The 17066-nt window shown below is 42.2% G+C and overlaps 1 protein-coding gene across 2 annotated transcripts; it reads right to left on the bottom strand.

Annotated features, from left to right (window-relative positions):
• Positions 1-7995: 7995 nt before the first annotated feature.
• On the bottom strand, positions 7996-11941 carry LOC139406517 (spindlin-Z-like). Of its 2 annotated transcripts, none has more exons than XM_071149181.1 (5): positions 11841-11941; positions 11108-11146; positions 10630-10883; positions 10218-10451; positions 7996-9915 (listed from the first exon to the last, which is right to left on the bottom strand). In XM_071149181.1, exons 2-5 carry the CDS (start codon positions 11125-11127, stop codon positions 9710-9712), a joined length of 714 nt encoding a protein of 237 aa, XP_071005282.1. In that variant the 5' UTR covers positions 11128-11146; positions 11841-11941; the 3' UTR covers positions 7996-9709. The 2 variants fall into 2 exon arrangements, with proteins under 2 accessions (XP_071005282.1, XP_071005283.1); XM_071149182.1 differs by having other exon boundaries at positions 11108-11149; positions 11841-11923.
• Positions 11942-17066: the final 5125 nt, after the last annotated feature.

Below are 17066 nucleotides of genomic sequence, written 5' to 3'. Positions count from 1 at the left end.
CCTTTGGTGGGATCTGTCTTTTTTACTGATTATGTGCTGGGTACTTTAAATCGGTGTTTCCCCACTGTTTTTGCCCCACCAACTGAATTTTGCTCTGCTCGGAGTACCCCGCCATGTGTATTTTAACAGTAAGCCTATGGCAGGAATCATCAACTATACTTGTAATCGAACCCACAAATGCTGATGCTCCATATACTCAACTTGCCTAAAGAAGGCCAGTTGGATTGCTTCTTTAATCAGAAAACGTTTTCTAATGATCAATTAGCCTTTAATAATAAACTTGGATTAGCTAACACAACGTGCCATTGAACACAGGAGTGATGGTTGCTGATAATGGGCCTCTGTATGTCTATGTAGATATTACATCTGCGGTTTCCAGCTACAATAGTCATTTACAACGTAAAAGATGTCTACACTGTATTTCTGAACAATTTGAAGATATTTTAATGGACTGTGCTTTTCTTTCAAAAACAAGGACATTTCTAAGTGACCCCAAATTTTTTGAACGGTAGTGTGTATATACAATCAAATGTATTTTTAAAGACCTTTTTACATCAGATGTCACAAAGTGCTATACAGAACCCCAGCCTAAAACCCCAAACCGCAATCACTACAGAAGTAGAAGCACTGCTTTCGGAAAGTAGTAACTTTTTCCAAATTTCGTTAGGTTATAGCCTTATTCTAAAATTGTTGAAATGGTTTTTTTCCCCCTCATCAATCCGCACACAATACCCCATAATGACAAAGCAAATGCTGTTGTGAAATTTTTGCTAATTTATTACAAATACAAAACTGATATCACATTTACATAAGTATTCAGACCCTTTACTCAGTACTTTGTTGAAGCACCTTTGGCAGCGATTACAGCCTCGAGTCTTCTTGGGTATGACGCTACAATCTTGGCACACCTGAGTTTCTCTCATTCTACTCTGCAGATCATCTGAAGCTCTGTCAGGTTTGTCACATGCGTTGAATACCTTACAGTGAAACGCTTATGCTCATGTTCTGTTATAATCTCCACCCGGCACAGCCAGAAGAGGACTGGCCATCCCACATATGCTCTCTCTAATTCTCTCTTTCTTTCTCTCTCTCGGAGGACCTGAGCCCTAGGACCATGCCCCAGGAATACCTGACATGATGACTCCTTGCTGTCCCCAGTCCACCTGACTGTGCTGCTGCTCCAGTTTCAACTGTTCTGCCTTATTATTATTCGACCATGCTGGTCATTTATGAACATTTGAACATCTTGACCATGTTTTGTTATAATCTCCACCCGGCACAGCCAGAAGAGGACTGGCCACCCCACATAGCCTGGTTCCTCTAGGTTTCTTCCTAGGTTTTGGCCTTTCTAGGGAGTTTTTCCTAGCCACTGTGCTTCTACACCTGCATTGCTTGCTGTTTGGGGTTTTAGGCTGGGTTTCTGTACAGCACTTTGAGATATCAGCTGATGTACGAAGGGCTATATAAATAAATTTGATTTGATTTACTTACAAGCCCTTAACCAACAATGCAGATAGTTACAAATAATTAGAGCAGCAGTAACATAACAATAGTGAGGCTATATACGGGGGTACTGGTACACAGTCAATATACGGGGGTACTGGTACACAGTCAAATGTTCATCGGTTAGTTGAGGTAATATGTACATGTAGGTAAAGTGACTATGCATAGATAATAACAGAGTAGCAGCAGGGTAAAAGAGGAAGGGGGCAATGCAAATAGTCTGGGTAGCCAATTGATTAGATGTTCAGGAGTCTTATGGCTTTGGGGTAGAAGCTGTTTAGAAGCCTCTTGGACCAGGATTTGGCACTCTGGTACCACTTGCCCTGCGGTTGCAGAGAGAACAGTCTATGACTAGGGTGGCTGGAGTCTTTGGCAATTTTTAGGGCCTTCCTCTGACACTGGCTTGTATAGAGGTCCTGGATGGCAGGAAGCTTGGCCACCAGTGATCAAATCAAATCAAATTTATTTATATAGCCCTTCGTACATCAGCTGATATCTCAAAGTGCTGTACAGAAACCCAGCCTAAAACCCCAAACAGCAAGCAATGCAGGTGTAGAAGCACGGTGGCTAGCAAAAACTCCCTAGAAAGGCCAAAACCTAGGAAGAAACCTAGAGAGGAACCAGGCTATGTGGGGTGGCCAGTCCTCTTCTGGCTGTGCCGGGTGGAGATTATAACAGAACATGGTCAAGATGTTCAAATGTTCATAAATGACCAGCATGGTCGAATAATAATAAGGCAGAACAGTTGAAACTGGAGCAGCAGCACAGTCAGGTGGACTGGGGACAGCAAGGAGTCATCATGTCAGGTATTCCTGGGGCATGGTCCTAGGGCTCAGGTCCTCCGAGAGAGAGAAAGAAAGAATTAGAGAGAGCATATGTGGGATGGCCATGTGGGATGGCCAAGTACATCTGGCGTACGGCCAGATGTATTTGGCCGTACGCACTACCCTCTGTAGTGCATTGTGGTCGGAGGCCGAGCAGTTGCCATACCAGGCAGTGATGCAACCAGTCAGGATGCTCTCGATGGTGCAGCTGGAGAACCTTTTTGAGGACCCATGCCAAATCTTTTCAGTCTCCTGAGAGGGAATAGGTTTAGTCGTGCCCTCTTCACGATTGTCTTTAAAAAAAAAAAAATGTAATTTAAAACATGTTAAGAACAAATCCTTATTTACAATGACGGCCTACCCCAGCCAAACCTGGACGATGCTGGGCCAATTGTGCGCCACCCTATGGGACTCTCAATCAAGGCCGGATGTGATACAGCCTGGATTCGAATCAGGGACAGTAGTGATGCTTCTTGCACTGAGATGCAGTACCTTAGAACGCTGCGCCATTCAGGAGTCCAGACTGCTGCGCCACTCGGGAGTCTTGGTGTACTTGGAACATGTTAGTTTGTTGGTGATGTGGATGCTAAGATACTTGAAGATCTCAACCTGCTTCACTACAGCCCCATCAATGAGAATGTGGGCGTGCTCAGTACTCCTTTTCCTGTAGTCCACAATCCTCTCCTCTGTCTTGATCACTTTGAGGGAGAGGTTGTTGTTCTTGCACCACATGGTCAGATCTTGGACCTCCTCCCTATAGGCTGTCTTGTCATTGTCGGTGATCAGGCCTACCACTGTTGTGTCATCTGCAAACTTAATGATGGTGTTGGAGTCGTGCCTGGCCGTGTTGTCATGAGTGAACAGGGAGTACAAGAGGGGACTGATTAAGCACACCTGAGGGGCCCCCGTGTTGAGGATCAGCGTGGCGGATGTGTTGATACCTACCCTTACCACCTGGGGGCGGCCCGTCAGGAAGTCCAGGATCCAGTTGCAGAGGGAGGTGTTTAGTCCCAGGGTCCTCAGCTTAGTGATGAGCTTTGAGGGCCCTATAATGTTGAACGCTGAGCTGTAGTCTATCAATAGCATTCTCACATAGGTGTTCCTTTTGTCCAGGTGGGAAATGGCAGTGTGCAGTGCAATAGAGACTGCATCATCTGTGGATCTTTTGGGGCGGTATGCAAATTAGAGTGGGTCTAGGGTTTCTGGGATAATGGTGTTGATGTGAGCCATGACCAGCCTTTCAAAGCACTTCATGGCTACAGACATGAGTGCTACGGGTCGGTAGTCCTTTAGGCAGGTTACCTTAGTGTTCTTGGGCACAGGGACAATGATGGTCTGCTTGAAACATGTTGGTATTACAGACTCGGACAGGGAGAGGTTGAAAGTGTCAGTGAAGACACTTGCCAGTTGGTCAGCACATGCTCAAGCTTCCGGGTTAGAGTCCCGCTCCTTGAAAGCGGCAGCTTTACCCTTTAGCTCAGTGCGGATGTTGCCTGTCTTGGCTGTGTGCTTAGGGTCGTTGTCTTGTTGGAAGGTGAACCTTCGCCCAAGCTTGAGGTCCTGAGTGCTCTGGAGCAGGTTTTCATTAAGGATCTCTCTGTACTTTGCTCCATTCATCTTTGCCTCAATCCTGACTAGTCTCCCAGTCCCTGCAGCTGAAAAACATGCTCCACCGTAGTGATGTTGCCAGGTATCCTCCAGACGTGGCACTTGGCATTCACGCCAAAACATTCAAACTTGGTTTCCTCAGACCAGAGAATCTTATTTCTCATGGTCTGAGACTCTTTAGGCAAAGTCTTTGGCCAACTCCAAGCGGGCTGTCATGTGCCTTTTACTGAGGAGTGGCTTCCGTCTTGCCACACTACCAAAGGCCTACTTGGTGGAGTGCTGCAGAGATGGTTGTCCTACTGGAAGGTTCTCCCATCTCCACAGAAGAACTCTAGAGCTCTGTCAGTGACCATCGGGTTCTTGGTCACCTCCCTGACCAAGGCCCTTCTCCCCCGATTGCTCTGTTTGACCAGGTGGCCAGCTCTTGGTGGTTCCTTCTTCCATTTAAGGATGGAGGCCACTGTGTTCTTAGGAACCTTCAATGCTGTGGAAATGTTTTCCTCAGATCTGTGCCTTGACACAATCCTGTCTTGGCGCTCTATGGACAATTCCTTCGACCTCATTGCTTGGTTCTTTCTCTGACATGCACTGTCAACTTATAGACAGGTGTGGGCCTTTCCAAATCAAGTCCAATCAATTGAATTTACCACAGGCAGACTCCAATCACATCATGGATGATCAATAGAATCAGGATGCACCTGAGCTCAATTTCAAGTCTTATAGCAAAGGGTCTGAATACATATGTAAATAAGATGTTTTGTTTTTTTTCAGAAATTTGTTAACATTGCCAAAAACCTGTTTTCGTGTTGTCATTGTGTGTAGATGGTGAGGAAATTGTTTTATTTAATTAATTTCAGAATAAGGCTGTAACATAACAAAATGTGGAAAAGGGGGTCTGAATACTTCCCGAAGGCACTGTACAGTATGATCACATATCTCTCTTGTGTGTGGGAATACTTTGGAACAGATTTCCAAAATTAAAATCACTGGTAGCTGATTTGCTGGTATTTTTACAGCCTTATGTCTAAAATACAAAATATATATATGATTTTTTTTGGAAAGGAGGCTCAACTTGTGGGGACAAATAAAACCCCCTGCGGGCCGCCAGGTGGGGAACCCTGGCCTATGGTCTCATGTGTCTTCTCATGTACTCCCTGTGGAAAGGCAAAGTACACCGAGGGGGCCTTGTACCCCTGGTTGGAAACCACTTTAAGATATGTCTTAGCCTACTTATTTAAGGTACTTGAATATGAGGTTGGGTCAATAGTATTATTAATTACATTCTACAATGTATACTGCCTCAAAGTCCTACAACTTGGAGGAGTGGGGGGGGTTAAAAGTGTGTCAAATTTAATCACAACTGTACATCATTCTGAACCTAAATCACATCCAATGGGTGAAATGACAGAGGAAAGGGATGTGCAAAAAAAACACAAAAAAAACATTATTACTCACAACATAACAATTACACAAATGTAGCAATCAACAACACAACTCCAGACCTGGGAGGGGTAAAAAAAGAAATGCACAATAACAGAAGAGTGCACACAATCTTTTGGAGTTTCATTTTACTGTACATAGAAACACCACAACACAAATGGTGGTGATACAAGTAGCATTGAGAGGTTGGTTGTTTTGCAACAAAACCGACACGTACGCAACTATGGGGCAAAACATACAAGGTTGGCTTACATTTTTGACAAACTATATTTTGTCTCCAATGTTTATTGAAAACAAATGTGAACAATGAGCACTTGTATGGGGTCAATTGCACGCCATATGTATTGAATTCAAAATCAAATATCGAACATGAAAAATAAAGTTGAGAATGTAAACATGTTTTTGAGGATGGGTTAAATAATGGATGTTGAAATCAAAAACCAAACAATTGAAAGCAAAATGTATAGAATTGTAAACAAAAATAAGACAGAAGCAAAACCCAAAAACTTGAAAGCAAATTATTTTAAAGCAAGAGGATAACTATGACAAATGGTAAAAAATATATACATTTGAAAACGAATGCAAAAATCGTTTTCAATTCAACTTGCCTAGCAACCAATCCTGTTGAATACGTTGCCTACGCTCTTGCCTGCATGTACTACCTGTTGGTTACACTACTTGTATCTTTGCTTTTGTTGGCTGTTTCTTTGCTTTCACTGCCAGTCTTTTTGATTGCGAGTTTTGAAATTATTTTTCCGTGAAGGGCGGGGTTTAGAGGGAGGTGTAGACAATGAGTCTCCATTGGTCCACTAGTTTTGGAATGACGGTTTGTCTTAACCCAATCAATGAACATGATAAGTAGGTAATAGAAAAAAAGCCTGTAAGTAGACGGTCTGACGTCACCTGGTTTTAGGGTTTTAGTTAACGTACTTCAAAATTGTCAGTCGCAGGTCAATAATGTACGAATATTAGAAGCATGTCTATCTAATACATTTAATGACAAACCATCTAACTACTTAGGTAAACATATGACTTACCTGTTGCACAACATTCGGCGCAGGTGTTGGTAACTGGTTCGCCATACACCTGCGCCAAACGTTGTGCAACAGGTAAGTCATATGTTTACCTAAGTAGTTAGATGGTTTGTCATTAAATGTATTAGATCGACATGCTTCTAATATCCGTACATTATTGACCTGCGACTGACAATTTTGAAGTACGTTAACTAAAACCCTAAAACCAGGTGACGTCAGACCGTCTACCTAAGTAGGCAATAGAAAAAAAGCCTGTCTATCATGTTCATTGATTGGTAGTGAAAGTAAAGAAACAGACATCGAAAGAAAAGATACGAGTTGTGCAACAAAAAGGTAGCACATGTAGGCAAAATGTATTCAACAGGATTGATTGAACATTTAACCGAAAACTATTTTTGCATTAGTTTTCAAATAAAAAAAATATATAATTTGTCTTAGAGTTTTTGCTCTCATTTTAAAATTATTTGCTTAAAAGTTTTTGATATATTATTTTTGTTTACAACTCTATACATTTTGCTTTCAATTGTTTGGTTTTTGATCAACATCTATTATTTCACACGTTCTCGAAAATATGTTAACATTCTCAACTTTATTTTTCATGTTCACGTTTTTTTTAAATATTTTGAATTCAATACATATGGCGTGAAATTGACCCCATACACTTGCCCCTCAAATATAACGTTACAGAATATTAGCATAGACATGGTATCAAGAACTAGATAAAACGAGCCACCTACGGATTCCAAACGTGGCAGGTTCTTGTCATTGTTGCTAGCTATCTGACCATCCAGAATCACAACACACTGTCTTCTGCCCCATTGAAGCGTGCACATCGTTTTCGTGACGTCAGCTAACCCGTCTATAGATAAGCCCTGACAATTTTAGTTTTTTTACAGTCACATTTTCTAGCTAAACATTTTACTAAAATTGGACTGCAAAGACTGCCACAAAATTATCTTCCAGATATATCATATTATACCTCTGCAACGGTCATAACCAATATGCTTGGTTGCATTCAAGTTATGCATGCAAATCTGACAATAAAAGGCTACATTTATACTGGCAGCCCAATTCAGTATTTTTTCCCCGCTAATTGGACTTTTCACATCAGATCCTTTCAGACCTTTTTCAGAGATAATCTGATTGGTCAAAAGACCAATTCGTGAAAAACAAGATCAGAATTGGGCTGCCTGTCTAAACACAGCCTAAGTACAATGACCCCTATGCACCAATGTACTGTGTAAAAAGATAGACTGGATACCCTGGAGTGGTGAGTAGGACTGGAGACTGTAAATCTGAATTATCCTAGCCAGTCCATTTGAGTTTTGGACTTTCTGGGATTACATTATGGAGTGTAGCTCTTAAATCTTTAAAATAAGATTAAAAAGTGAAAACTTGTATTTTTCCTCAAGAGACCAGGCCTAAGGATTTTTTTGGAAGCTGTCTTTGCTGCATTTCTCTAGGTGAGATTTGTAGATGGGTTTTAAAGCTGGTGTTTCAATGGGATATTTACAATATAAAGGAAGTAATCACAACAGCATACATTTACAACACAATATAAAGTTACAGATGAAATACTGTGTGCCGTGTTATAAATGATTTATTTTCTCCATGCGTTTTACCATTATGGTTTACCATTGCTACAATATACCACTTGTTGTTGGTCATGGATGTTATATTGGGGGAAATTATTGTATACTGCAGTAACTGCCAACATTGCACATATTCTCTAATACAAACCGACAATAGCAACAACCTCTTCACTCAGTCTTTGACACGTTTGTTTCTTTCGAGCATTTTTTACTTTTACTAATACTGACCAAATAGTGGCTTTAACATTAAACAGAATAAAATTGTGAGAGGTTAGCAAATATATAGAGTATGGCAACATGATCAGCCTGAAGGCACTTTATGATGCTTGTTTGTTTTCTATTAAAGATCAGAATGTAGTGTAAAGTCCTGCCTCTATTCTACTCCTCAAGCTTATCATACAGTCTGATGATGTTTTGAACATGTCAGGTATTGTTAGGGCCAGGAGTTTTCCTGATCTGGAAAGTCATCAGGTTGTGTGGTCAAGAAAAACTCCTGGCCCTAACTTTATGAAGACCTGTATTCCTTGTTTCTAACAAGTCTTGATTCAGCATTATGAATGTTATATTAGGCAGTTCAAAATAGTGTTTGAACCATCACCACACAGCAGTGCTTCTCAACTCCAGTTGTCCAATAACCCCAACAGCAAACATTTTTGTTGTAGCCCTGGATAAGCACACAGATTCCAATGGTTAACTAATCATCAAGCCCCCAATGAGTTGAATCAGGTGAGGTTGTTCAGCCCAACAACAAAATGGTGTGCTGTTAGGGGTACTCGAGGACTGGAGTTGGGAGACACTGCTATACACTACTCCTAGGCCAGTGCAACCCAGTGCTATGAATCCAATGATAGCACTGTGGGTTTATCAAGGAATGAGTCTATGAACTGACTGACAAATCAAACAAAGTTAGTTGCCTATTGATAAAGACAACAAAAAAATGTAATGATGCTTTCAGGGGCATCACAGCTTACTGCATTTCACTTTCAAAGCTAACACTTCACTGAACAAAACAGCTCAAACTAGTCTCTACAAAGATTCACTTATACATCATGCTCGCTGTTTGGCCATTCAAGGACCAAATATGAATGGCTACTGGGGCCAGCTTTTAGTTTTATAATTTATAATTCAGTTCTGCTTTGAATTAAGCATCAGGATGTGGGAAACAACTGAAATGTGGTCATTCTTGCACTATACTGTAAGTCTGTCATAGGGCAAGATGCACTCCTGGACTGTCCAAGATGTGAGTCTGTCATAGGGCAAGGTGCACTCCTGGACTGTCCAAGATGTGAGTCTGTCATAGGGCAAGGTGCACTCCTGGACTGTCCAAGATGTGAGTCTGTCATAGGGCAAGGTGCACTCCTGGACTGTCCAAGATGTGAGTCTGTCATAGGGCAAGGTGCACTCCTGGACTGTCCAATATGTGAGTCTACGGTGGAGCACAACCAGGAAATGGGGTAACCAAAGAAGTGGGGAGGGTAAAAAGGTCCTTCCAAGTGTACACGCTCCCACCCTCCTCCTAGTGGCCTACAATATCATTGCTACAGTTCTGCTGTGCATATCATAGAACTAGATTCAATGTGGACTAATAGATTGCACTTCCTGAATGACAAAGCATAACTGTTAGACCCTCCAGGGCCTTTAGGTAGTTCGAGAGATAGAGAGTGGAGGATAAGTGAAAAGTAAGCGATGGAGTGAGTAAACAAGTGTCCTATGTGGTCTTGACCAGGTCGTAGACATGGATGTGAAAGTCATCGTCGTATTTGATGTAGTATACAGAGGGCTTGGCAGGGACTTGGTAGATCACCAGGCCTGTTCGCTTCACACCTTTGTCAGTAACATACTCCACCTGCTTACCCACAAGACTCTCAGTCTCCTCACCTGGCTTTCGGTCGGCCGGAAGCAAGTGCTTATTTTCTAGAGGGAAAAACAATGAATAATGTCAATGCTAGGGGTCTGTTCTTGAAATCTGCTTAGGGGAATTATCAAAATATGTTATGCTTATAAGTATTCATCGATAAATATTTGTCCTTTCTACAAGAACAAACACAGCAAATACTGTAACGTAACCCTCCTAAATCCACTATCTTATAATTGGTGTGTAAAGAGTAAACAAGTTCTACTCTGTAATCAGCCTCTCTCCAGTTCTCTGTAGGGGGAAGTATCTGAACACTCTGCTGCAGGTGGAGATGCTACTGAAGCTGAGAAATGGTCAATACCTGCTTCAGGTAAGATCCTGAGATCTCCCTCGGCATAGTCGTCCCACAGCTGGTACATGTATAGCACTGGGTCCTTCTCATAGGTGATGTAATACCAGTTAGTCATAATGGGAGCCCTGGAGAGGACCATGCCTCGCCACTCGTTCTTCTCTCCATCCTCCTTCTCAAAAAGGTGCTCCACCGCTTTGCCTACCAAATCCTCTGCCCCGTGAGGAACCTTGATCTTGTTGTTGACTGAGGAAGCAGATAAGTGTCATCAAGACAGAGACCAACATCACATAACCACTGTGTCCCTGCTGTGTGATCATGCAGTAGCAGATATACAGTAAGAACACATCATAACCCGTGCAAACCAAATTATGATCTAAAAATCTAAAAAAGGAGCCAAACCCATCACATTCACAACACTCACCAAGTTTATCTGTGAGGACCTGTAGATTAGACACCCTTTCGTCCTTGAATAGCTCGATGCCGTAGACACAGTCAAACCCGTCGTACTTGACCATGAATAGTGAGGGGTTGACACTGAGACGGTCCAGGACGGTGCCTTTCCATTTGCTCTGGTTGCCCTTCTCCCTCCAGTTGTGTTGTATTCTCACTCCCAGGAGACTGTTGGGGTCAGGGGTCATCACTGTGGTGTCACTCAGCTCCCCGCTACTCCGCTTTCTGGGGACACAATTTATGTATGTGATAGTTGGATATGCAAACTCATAGGATAATTTCACAAGGAAGTGGGACATATTTTACATGTTATTATGAGAGTTAAACAATTCATATTTGCTCATAAGTGAAGCCTAGTATAGCTTACCCTGACAGTCTGGAAAGAGGAAAATTCCAAAGTGTGCATGTCATGATAACATATTTACAGAAAACAACATGTTTACACATACCTGCCCCTTTTCTTGGACATGCCTCCAAAAATTCAAATACTGCTGAGGGAAGATACAGATAAAAATGTTCAGAGATTGGGAGAAAAACAGCCATTTTCAGAAAAAAAGAGACTGAGCTGTTATGTATACAGTAGTGGTTGAGACAGACAACCAGAGCAGCCAATGGCTTAGCATGTCTGAATAACTTCCTGGTTATTTCCTTGTATTGCATCCATGGAGGTCACTGCAACCAATGCAGAACAAAACTGCAGTAGTTATACATCTTTACCCCACATTTCATAATCTATAATAATTCATGTAACTAACTATTTGAAGATACACAACCGGGATCAGGAAACACAAACTCATAGACTGCAAATTGGCTATGAGAGATCAAGAGAAGTGCTATTCAACTTCAAGAAAAATACGTCAGCCAACACCACTGTAATGAGAGGAGTGTAGCATAAATGAGAGGAGTGTAGCCAATTTAAATTCGCCACAACGATTGTATCACAAATGTAACATCGTCAATGTTACTATGTGACCCAGTGCTAGCCTATCGCACACACTGCTGAGACATGGAAAATGCGCGCCACAAGCACTGTTTGATCGTAATAGGTTATCAATTATTATTGTATTGATGTCAACTCCACGACATGCTGTTGTTCGGCGCACAAGCAAATGTACATCTGTGTTAATGTCCCCGATAAATAATCATAACACGATGGATTCTCTCCCATAAATATCATATTACCTGTACACGAATTTCATGCCAAAACGACTAAATTCTTCCAACAGAGAAACGCACACTACCGTCAATGCAAACCTTGCGAAACCTATGGAAAATGGGAGGATACTTCCGTGGGAAAACAATAACTACAGCTCCCATAGAACCTCGAGGCGCGATGTCCGTTGATAGGTAGGTGAAAGTCAGCGCAATGAACAATGGGAATTGTTGTCATTGTGGTGGTGAACGCAGGTTTCGTTCAGGCTCGTTCTCCGAAAATGGTGGCTTTTTGACCAGACAACTTTATATATATATATATATATATATATATATATATATATATTCTTTTTTTTTTTTTTTACCAAAACTTATAGTCAAGTAATAGTTAACCCCTTTACATTATCTTAATGTATTTTATATTTTTACTACATTAAATACAAATAAAAATGTTATGCTGCCTTTTTGTCACTGGTGTTACAATTATTTTACATTATTTTACATAACGATGGCTAACTGTGAACATCAAATCAAATGTTATTATAGCTATGTGTCTGGCTAGACTGTAAACTCTCCTTCCAGGCTCACATTAAGCATCTCCAATCCAAAGTTAAATCTAGATTCGGCTTCCTATTTCACAACAATTTCACTCATGCTGCCAAACATACCCTCAGTTTCGATCCTACCGATCCTTGACTTCGGCGATGTCATATGCAAAATAGCCTCCAACACTCTACTCAGAACATTGAATGCAGTCTATCACAGTGCCATCCGTTTTGTCACCAAAGCCCCATATACTACCCACCACTCGACCTGTATGCTTTCGTTGGCTGGTCCTCCCTACATATTTGTCACCAAACCCACTGGCTCCAGGTCATCTATAAGTCTTTGCTAGGTATAGCTCTGCCTTATCTCAGCTCACTGGTCACCATAGCAACACCCACCCAGAGCACAAGCTCCAGCAAGTATATTTCACTGGTCATCCACAAAGCCAATTCCCCCTTCGGCCGCCTTTAATTCCAGTTCTCTGCTGCCAATGACTGGAACGAACAGCAAAAATCACTGGAGACACATCTCCTCACTTACTTTAAGCGTCAGCTGTCAGAGCAGCTAACCGATCGCTGCAGCTGTACACCTGTACACCCATCTGTAAATAGCCCATCCAACCACAACCTACCTCATACCCATATGTGTTTTTGTTTTTCTGCTCTTTTGCACACCAGTATTTTAACTTGCACATCCTCATCTGCACATATATAACTCCAGTGTAAACTGATAAGTTGTCATTTCTTCGCCACTATTGGCCTATTTATTGCCTTACCTCATTACTTCATTTGCACACACTGTATACAGATTTTTCTATTGTGTTATTGACTGTATGTTTGTTTATCCCATGTGTAACTTTGTGATGTTGTTTTTGTCGCACTGTTTTGCTTTATCTTGGCCAGGTTGCAGTTGTAAATGAGAACTTGTTTTCAACTGGCCTACCTGGTCAAATAAAGGTGAAATATATATTTTTAATTAGTCACATGCACCGAATAAAAAAAGGTGTAGACCTTACAGTGAAATGCTTACTTACGAGCCCCTAACCGACAGAGCAGTTTAAAAAATATGGATAAGAATAAGAGATAAAAGTAACAAGTAATTAAAGAGGAGCAGTAAAGAAAAATAACAATATATACAGGGGGATGCCGGTACAGATACTAATTTGCGGGGCACCGGTTAGTTGAGAGTATGTACTGTACATGTAGGTAGAGTTAATTAATTAAAGTGACTGTGTATAGATGACAACAGAGAGTAGGGGAGGGGAGGGGAGGGGAGGGGCATGCTCTGTCCTCTTTTTCCTGTAGTCCACAATCATCTTTTTTGTCTTGATCACGTTGAGGGAGAGGTTGTTGACCTGGCACCACACAGCCAGGTCTCTGACCTCCTCCCTGTAGGCTGGCTCGTTGTTGTCTGTTGTGTCATCTGCAATTCTAATGATGGTGTTGGAGTGGTGCCTGGCCGTGCAGTCATGAGTGAACAGGGAGTACAGGAGGGGGCTGAGCAGGCACCCCTGAGGGGCCCTATGTATTGAGGATCAGCGTGGCAGATGTGTTGCTACCTATCCTTACCACCTGGGGGCGGCCCGTCAGGAAGTCCAGGATCCAGTTGCAGAGGGAGGTGTTTAGTCCCAGGGTCCTTAGCTTAGTGATGAGCTTTTAGGGCACTATAGTGTTGAACGCTGAGCTGTAGTCTATGAATAGCATTCTCACATAGGTGTTCCTTTTGTCCAGGTGGGAAATGGCAGTGTGCAGTGCAATAGAGACTGCATCATCTGTGGATCTTTAGGGGGGTATGCAAATTGGAGTGAGTCTAGGGTCTCTGGGATGATGGTGTTGATGTGAGCCATGACCAGCCTTTCAAAGCACTTCATGGCTACAGACGTGAGTGCTACGGGTGGGTAGTCATTTAGGCAGGTTACCTTAGTGTTCTTGGGCACAGGCACTATGGTGGTCTGCTTGAAACATGTTGGTATTACAGACTCAGACAGGGAGAGGTTGAAAATGTCAGTGAAGACCCTTGCTAGTTGGTCAGCGCATGCTCTCAGTACACATCCTGGTAATCCGTCTGGCCCTGCGGCCTTGTGAATGTTGACCTGTTTAAAGGTCTTAGTCATATTGGCTGGTACAGCTGGTGCTCTCATGCACGTTTCAGTGTTATTTGCCTCGAAGCGAGTATAGAAATAGCTTAGCTCGTCCAGTAGGCTCGTGTCACTGAGCAGCTCGACTATGCTTCCCTTTGTAGTCTGTAATGGTTTGCAGGCAATGCCACATCCGACGAGCGTCAGAGACGGTGTAGTACGATTCGATCTTAGTCCTCTATTGACACTTTGCCTGTTTGATGGTTCATAGGGGGGCATAGCGGGATTTCTTATAAGCTTCCGGGTTAGAGTCCCGCTCCTTGAAAGCAGCAGCTCTAGCCTTTAGCTCAGTGCGGATGCTGCCTGTAATCCATGGTTTCTGGTTGGGGTATGTACGTACGGTCACTGTCACGGGTTTCTTCTGTTGAAGGAGAGGCGGATCAAAACGCAGCGTGGTTATTGTGATACATCTTTAATGAAAATAGAACAATAGAACAATACACAAAAAAAAACAAAAAAACAAGAAAACCGAAAACAGCCCTATCTGGTGTAACAAACACAAAGATAGGAACAGTCACCCACGAAACACTCAAAGAATATGGCTGCCTAAATATGGTTCCCAATCAGAGACAACGATAACACCTGTCTCTGATTGAGAACCACTCCAGGCAACCATAGACTTTTCTAGACAACCCCACTAACCACAATCCCATAACCTACAAAAAAACCCTAGACAAAAACACACCACATAAATAACCCATGTCACACCCTGGCCTGACCAAAATAATAAAGAAAACACAAAATACTAAGACCAGGGCGTGACAGTCACTGTGGGGACGACGTCATCGATGCACTTATTGATGAAGCCAAGCAACTGTTTTGATTATGCAGAGGTTGTTGATTCTGCTCTTCACAATTCCTCACTGCCAGGCCTAGCTATGGAAACACAATTTCTCGAGTACAACATCAGGGTGTATTCACTTGTGTAACACTGGTGTTAAAGTCAAAAGGCAGCATAAATAATAAGACTATTCTATTAACACCAGCAGGAACAGTAACACCAGTGACGGTAACACCAGTGACAAATCTGCAGACAATATGACATAGCCAATATGGCAGCCAAAGTAGCTCAAACCATACTTCTTAAAATGTGGTTTGATCAATTATTTTAAACACATTTATTATCCCCTTACTATAAACTGTGTAACAACAGTTACGCATCTATAGGCCTCACAGGAAATCATCAAATGAACAGCTTCTACACCCAAAGCCATAAGATTGCTAAGACAATGCTGCTAATTAGCTAATCAAATGGCTACCCGTTGCTGCTACTGTCTATTTTCTAGCCTGTTCCTTAGTCACTTTAACCTGACCTACAGTTGAAGTCGGAAGTTTACATACACCTAAACCAAATGCATTTAAACTCAGTTTATTCCTGACATTTAATCCAAGTAAAAAATCCCTGTCTTAGCTCAGGTAGGACCAACACTTTATTTTAAGAATGTGAAATGTCAGAATAATTGTAGAGAGAATTATTTATTTCAGATTTAAATTCTTTCATCACATTCCCAGTGGGTCAGAAGTGTACATACACCAAATTTGTATTTGGTAGCATTGCCTTTAAATTGTTTAACTTGGGTCAAACGTTTTGGGTAGCCTTCCACAAGCTTCCCACAATAAGTTGGGTGAATGTTGGCCCATTCCTCCTGACAGAGCTGTTATAACTGAGTCAGGTTTCTAGGCCTCCTTGCTCGCACACATGTTTTCAGTTCTGCCCACAAATTTTCTATAGGATTGAGGTCTGGGCTTTGTGATGGTCACTCCAATACCTTGAGTTTGTTGTCTTTAAGCCATTTTGCCACAACTTTGGGGTCATTGTCGATTTGGAAGACCCATTTGCGACCAAGCTTTAACTTCCTGACTGATGTCTTGAGATGTTGCTTCAATATATCCACATACTTGTCAGTTTTCATGATGCCATCTATTTTGTGAAGTGCACCAGTCCCTCCTGCAGCAAAGCACCCCCACAACATGATGCTGCCAACCCGCGCTTCACAGTTGGGATGGTGTTCTTCGGCTTGCAAGCCTCCCCCTTTTTCCTCCAAACAAAATGATGGTCATTATGGCCAAACAGTTCTATTTTTGTACGATTTTGTACGAAAAGTACGATCTTTGTCCCCATGTGCAGTTGCAAACCGTAGTCTGGCTTTTTTATGGTGGTTTTGGAGCAGTGGCTTCTTCCTTGCTGAACGGCCTTTCAGGTTATGTCGATATAGGACTCGTTCTACTGTGGATGTAGATACTTTTGTACCTGTTTCCTCCAGTATCTTCACAAGGTCCTTTGCTGTTGTTCTGGGATTGATTTGCACTTTTCGCACCAAAGTACGTTCAGAACGTGTCTCCTTCCAGAACGTGTCTCCTTCCTGAGTGGTATGACGGCTGCGTGGTCCCATGGTGTTTATACTTGCGTACTATTGTTTGTACAGATGAACGTGGTACCTTCAGGCGTTTGGAAATTGCTCGCAAGGATGAACCAGACTTGTGGAGGTCTGCAATTGTTTTTCTGAGGTCTTGGCTGATTCCTTTTGATTTTCCCATGATGTCAAGGAAAGAGGCACTGAGTTTTAAGGTAG

This window comes from Oncorhynchus clarkii, chromosome 4 (assembly GCF_045791955.1).
Source record: "Oncorhynchus clarkii lewisi isolate Uvic-CL-2024 chromosome 4, UVic_Ocla_1.0, whole genome shotgun sequence".
Taxonomy (NCBI): domain Eukaryota; kingdom Metazoa; phylum Chordata; class Actinopteri; order Salmoniformes; family Salmonidae; genus Oncorhynchus; species Oncorhynchus clarkii.
The sequence above is the reverse complement of the archived record's forward strand: the minus strand, read 5'-3'. Positions and strand labels throughout refer to the sequence as shown.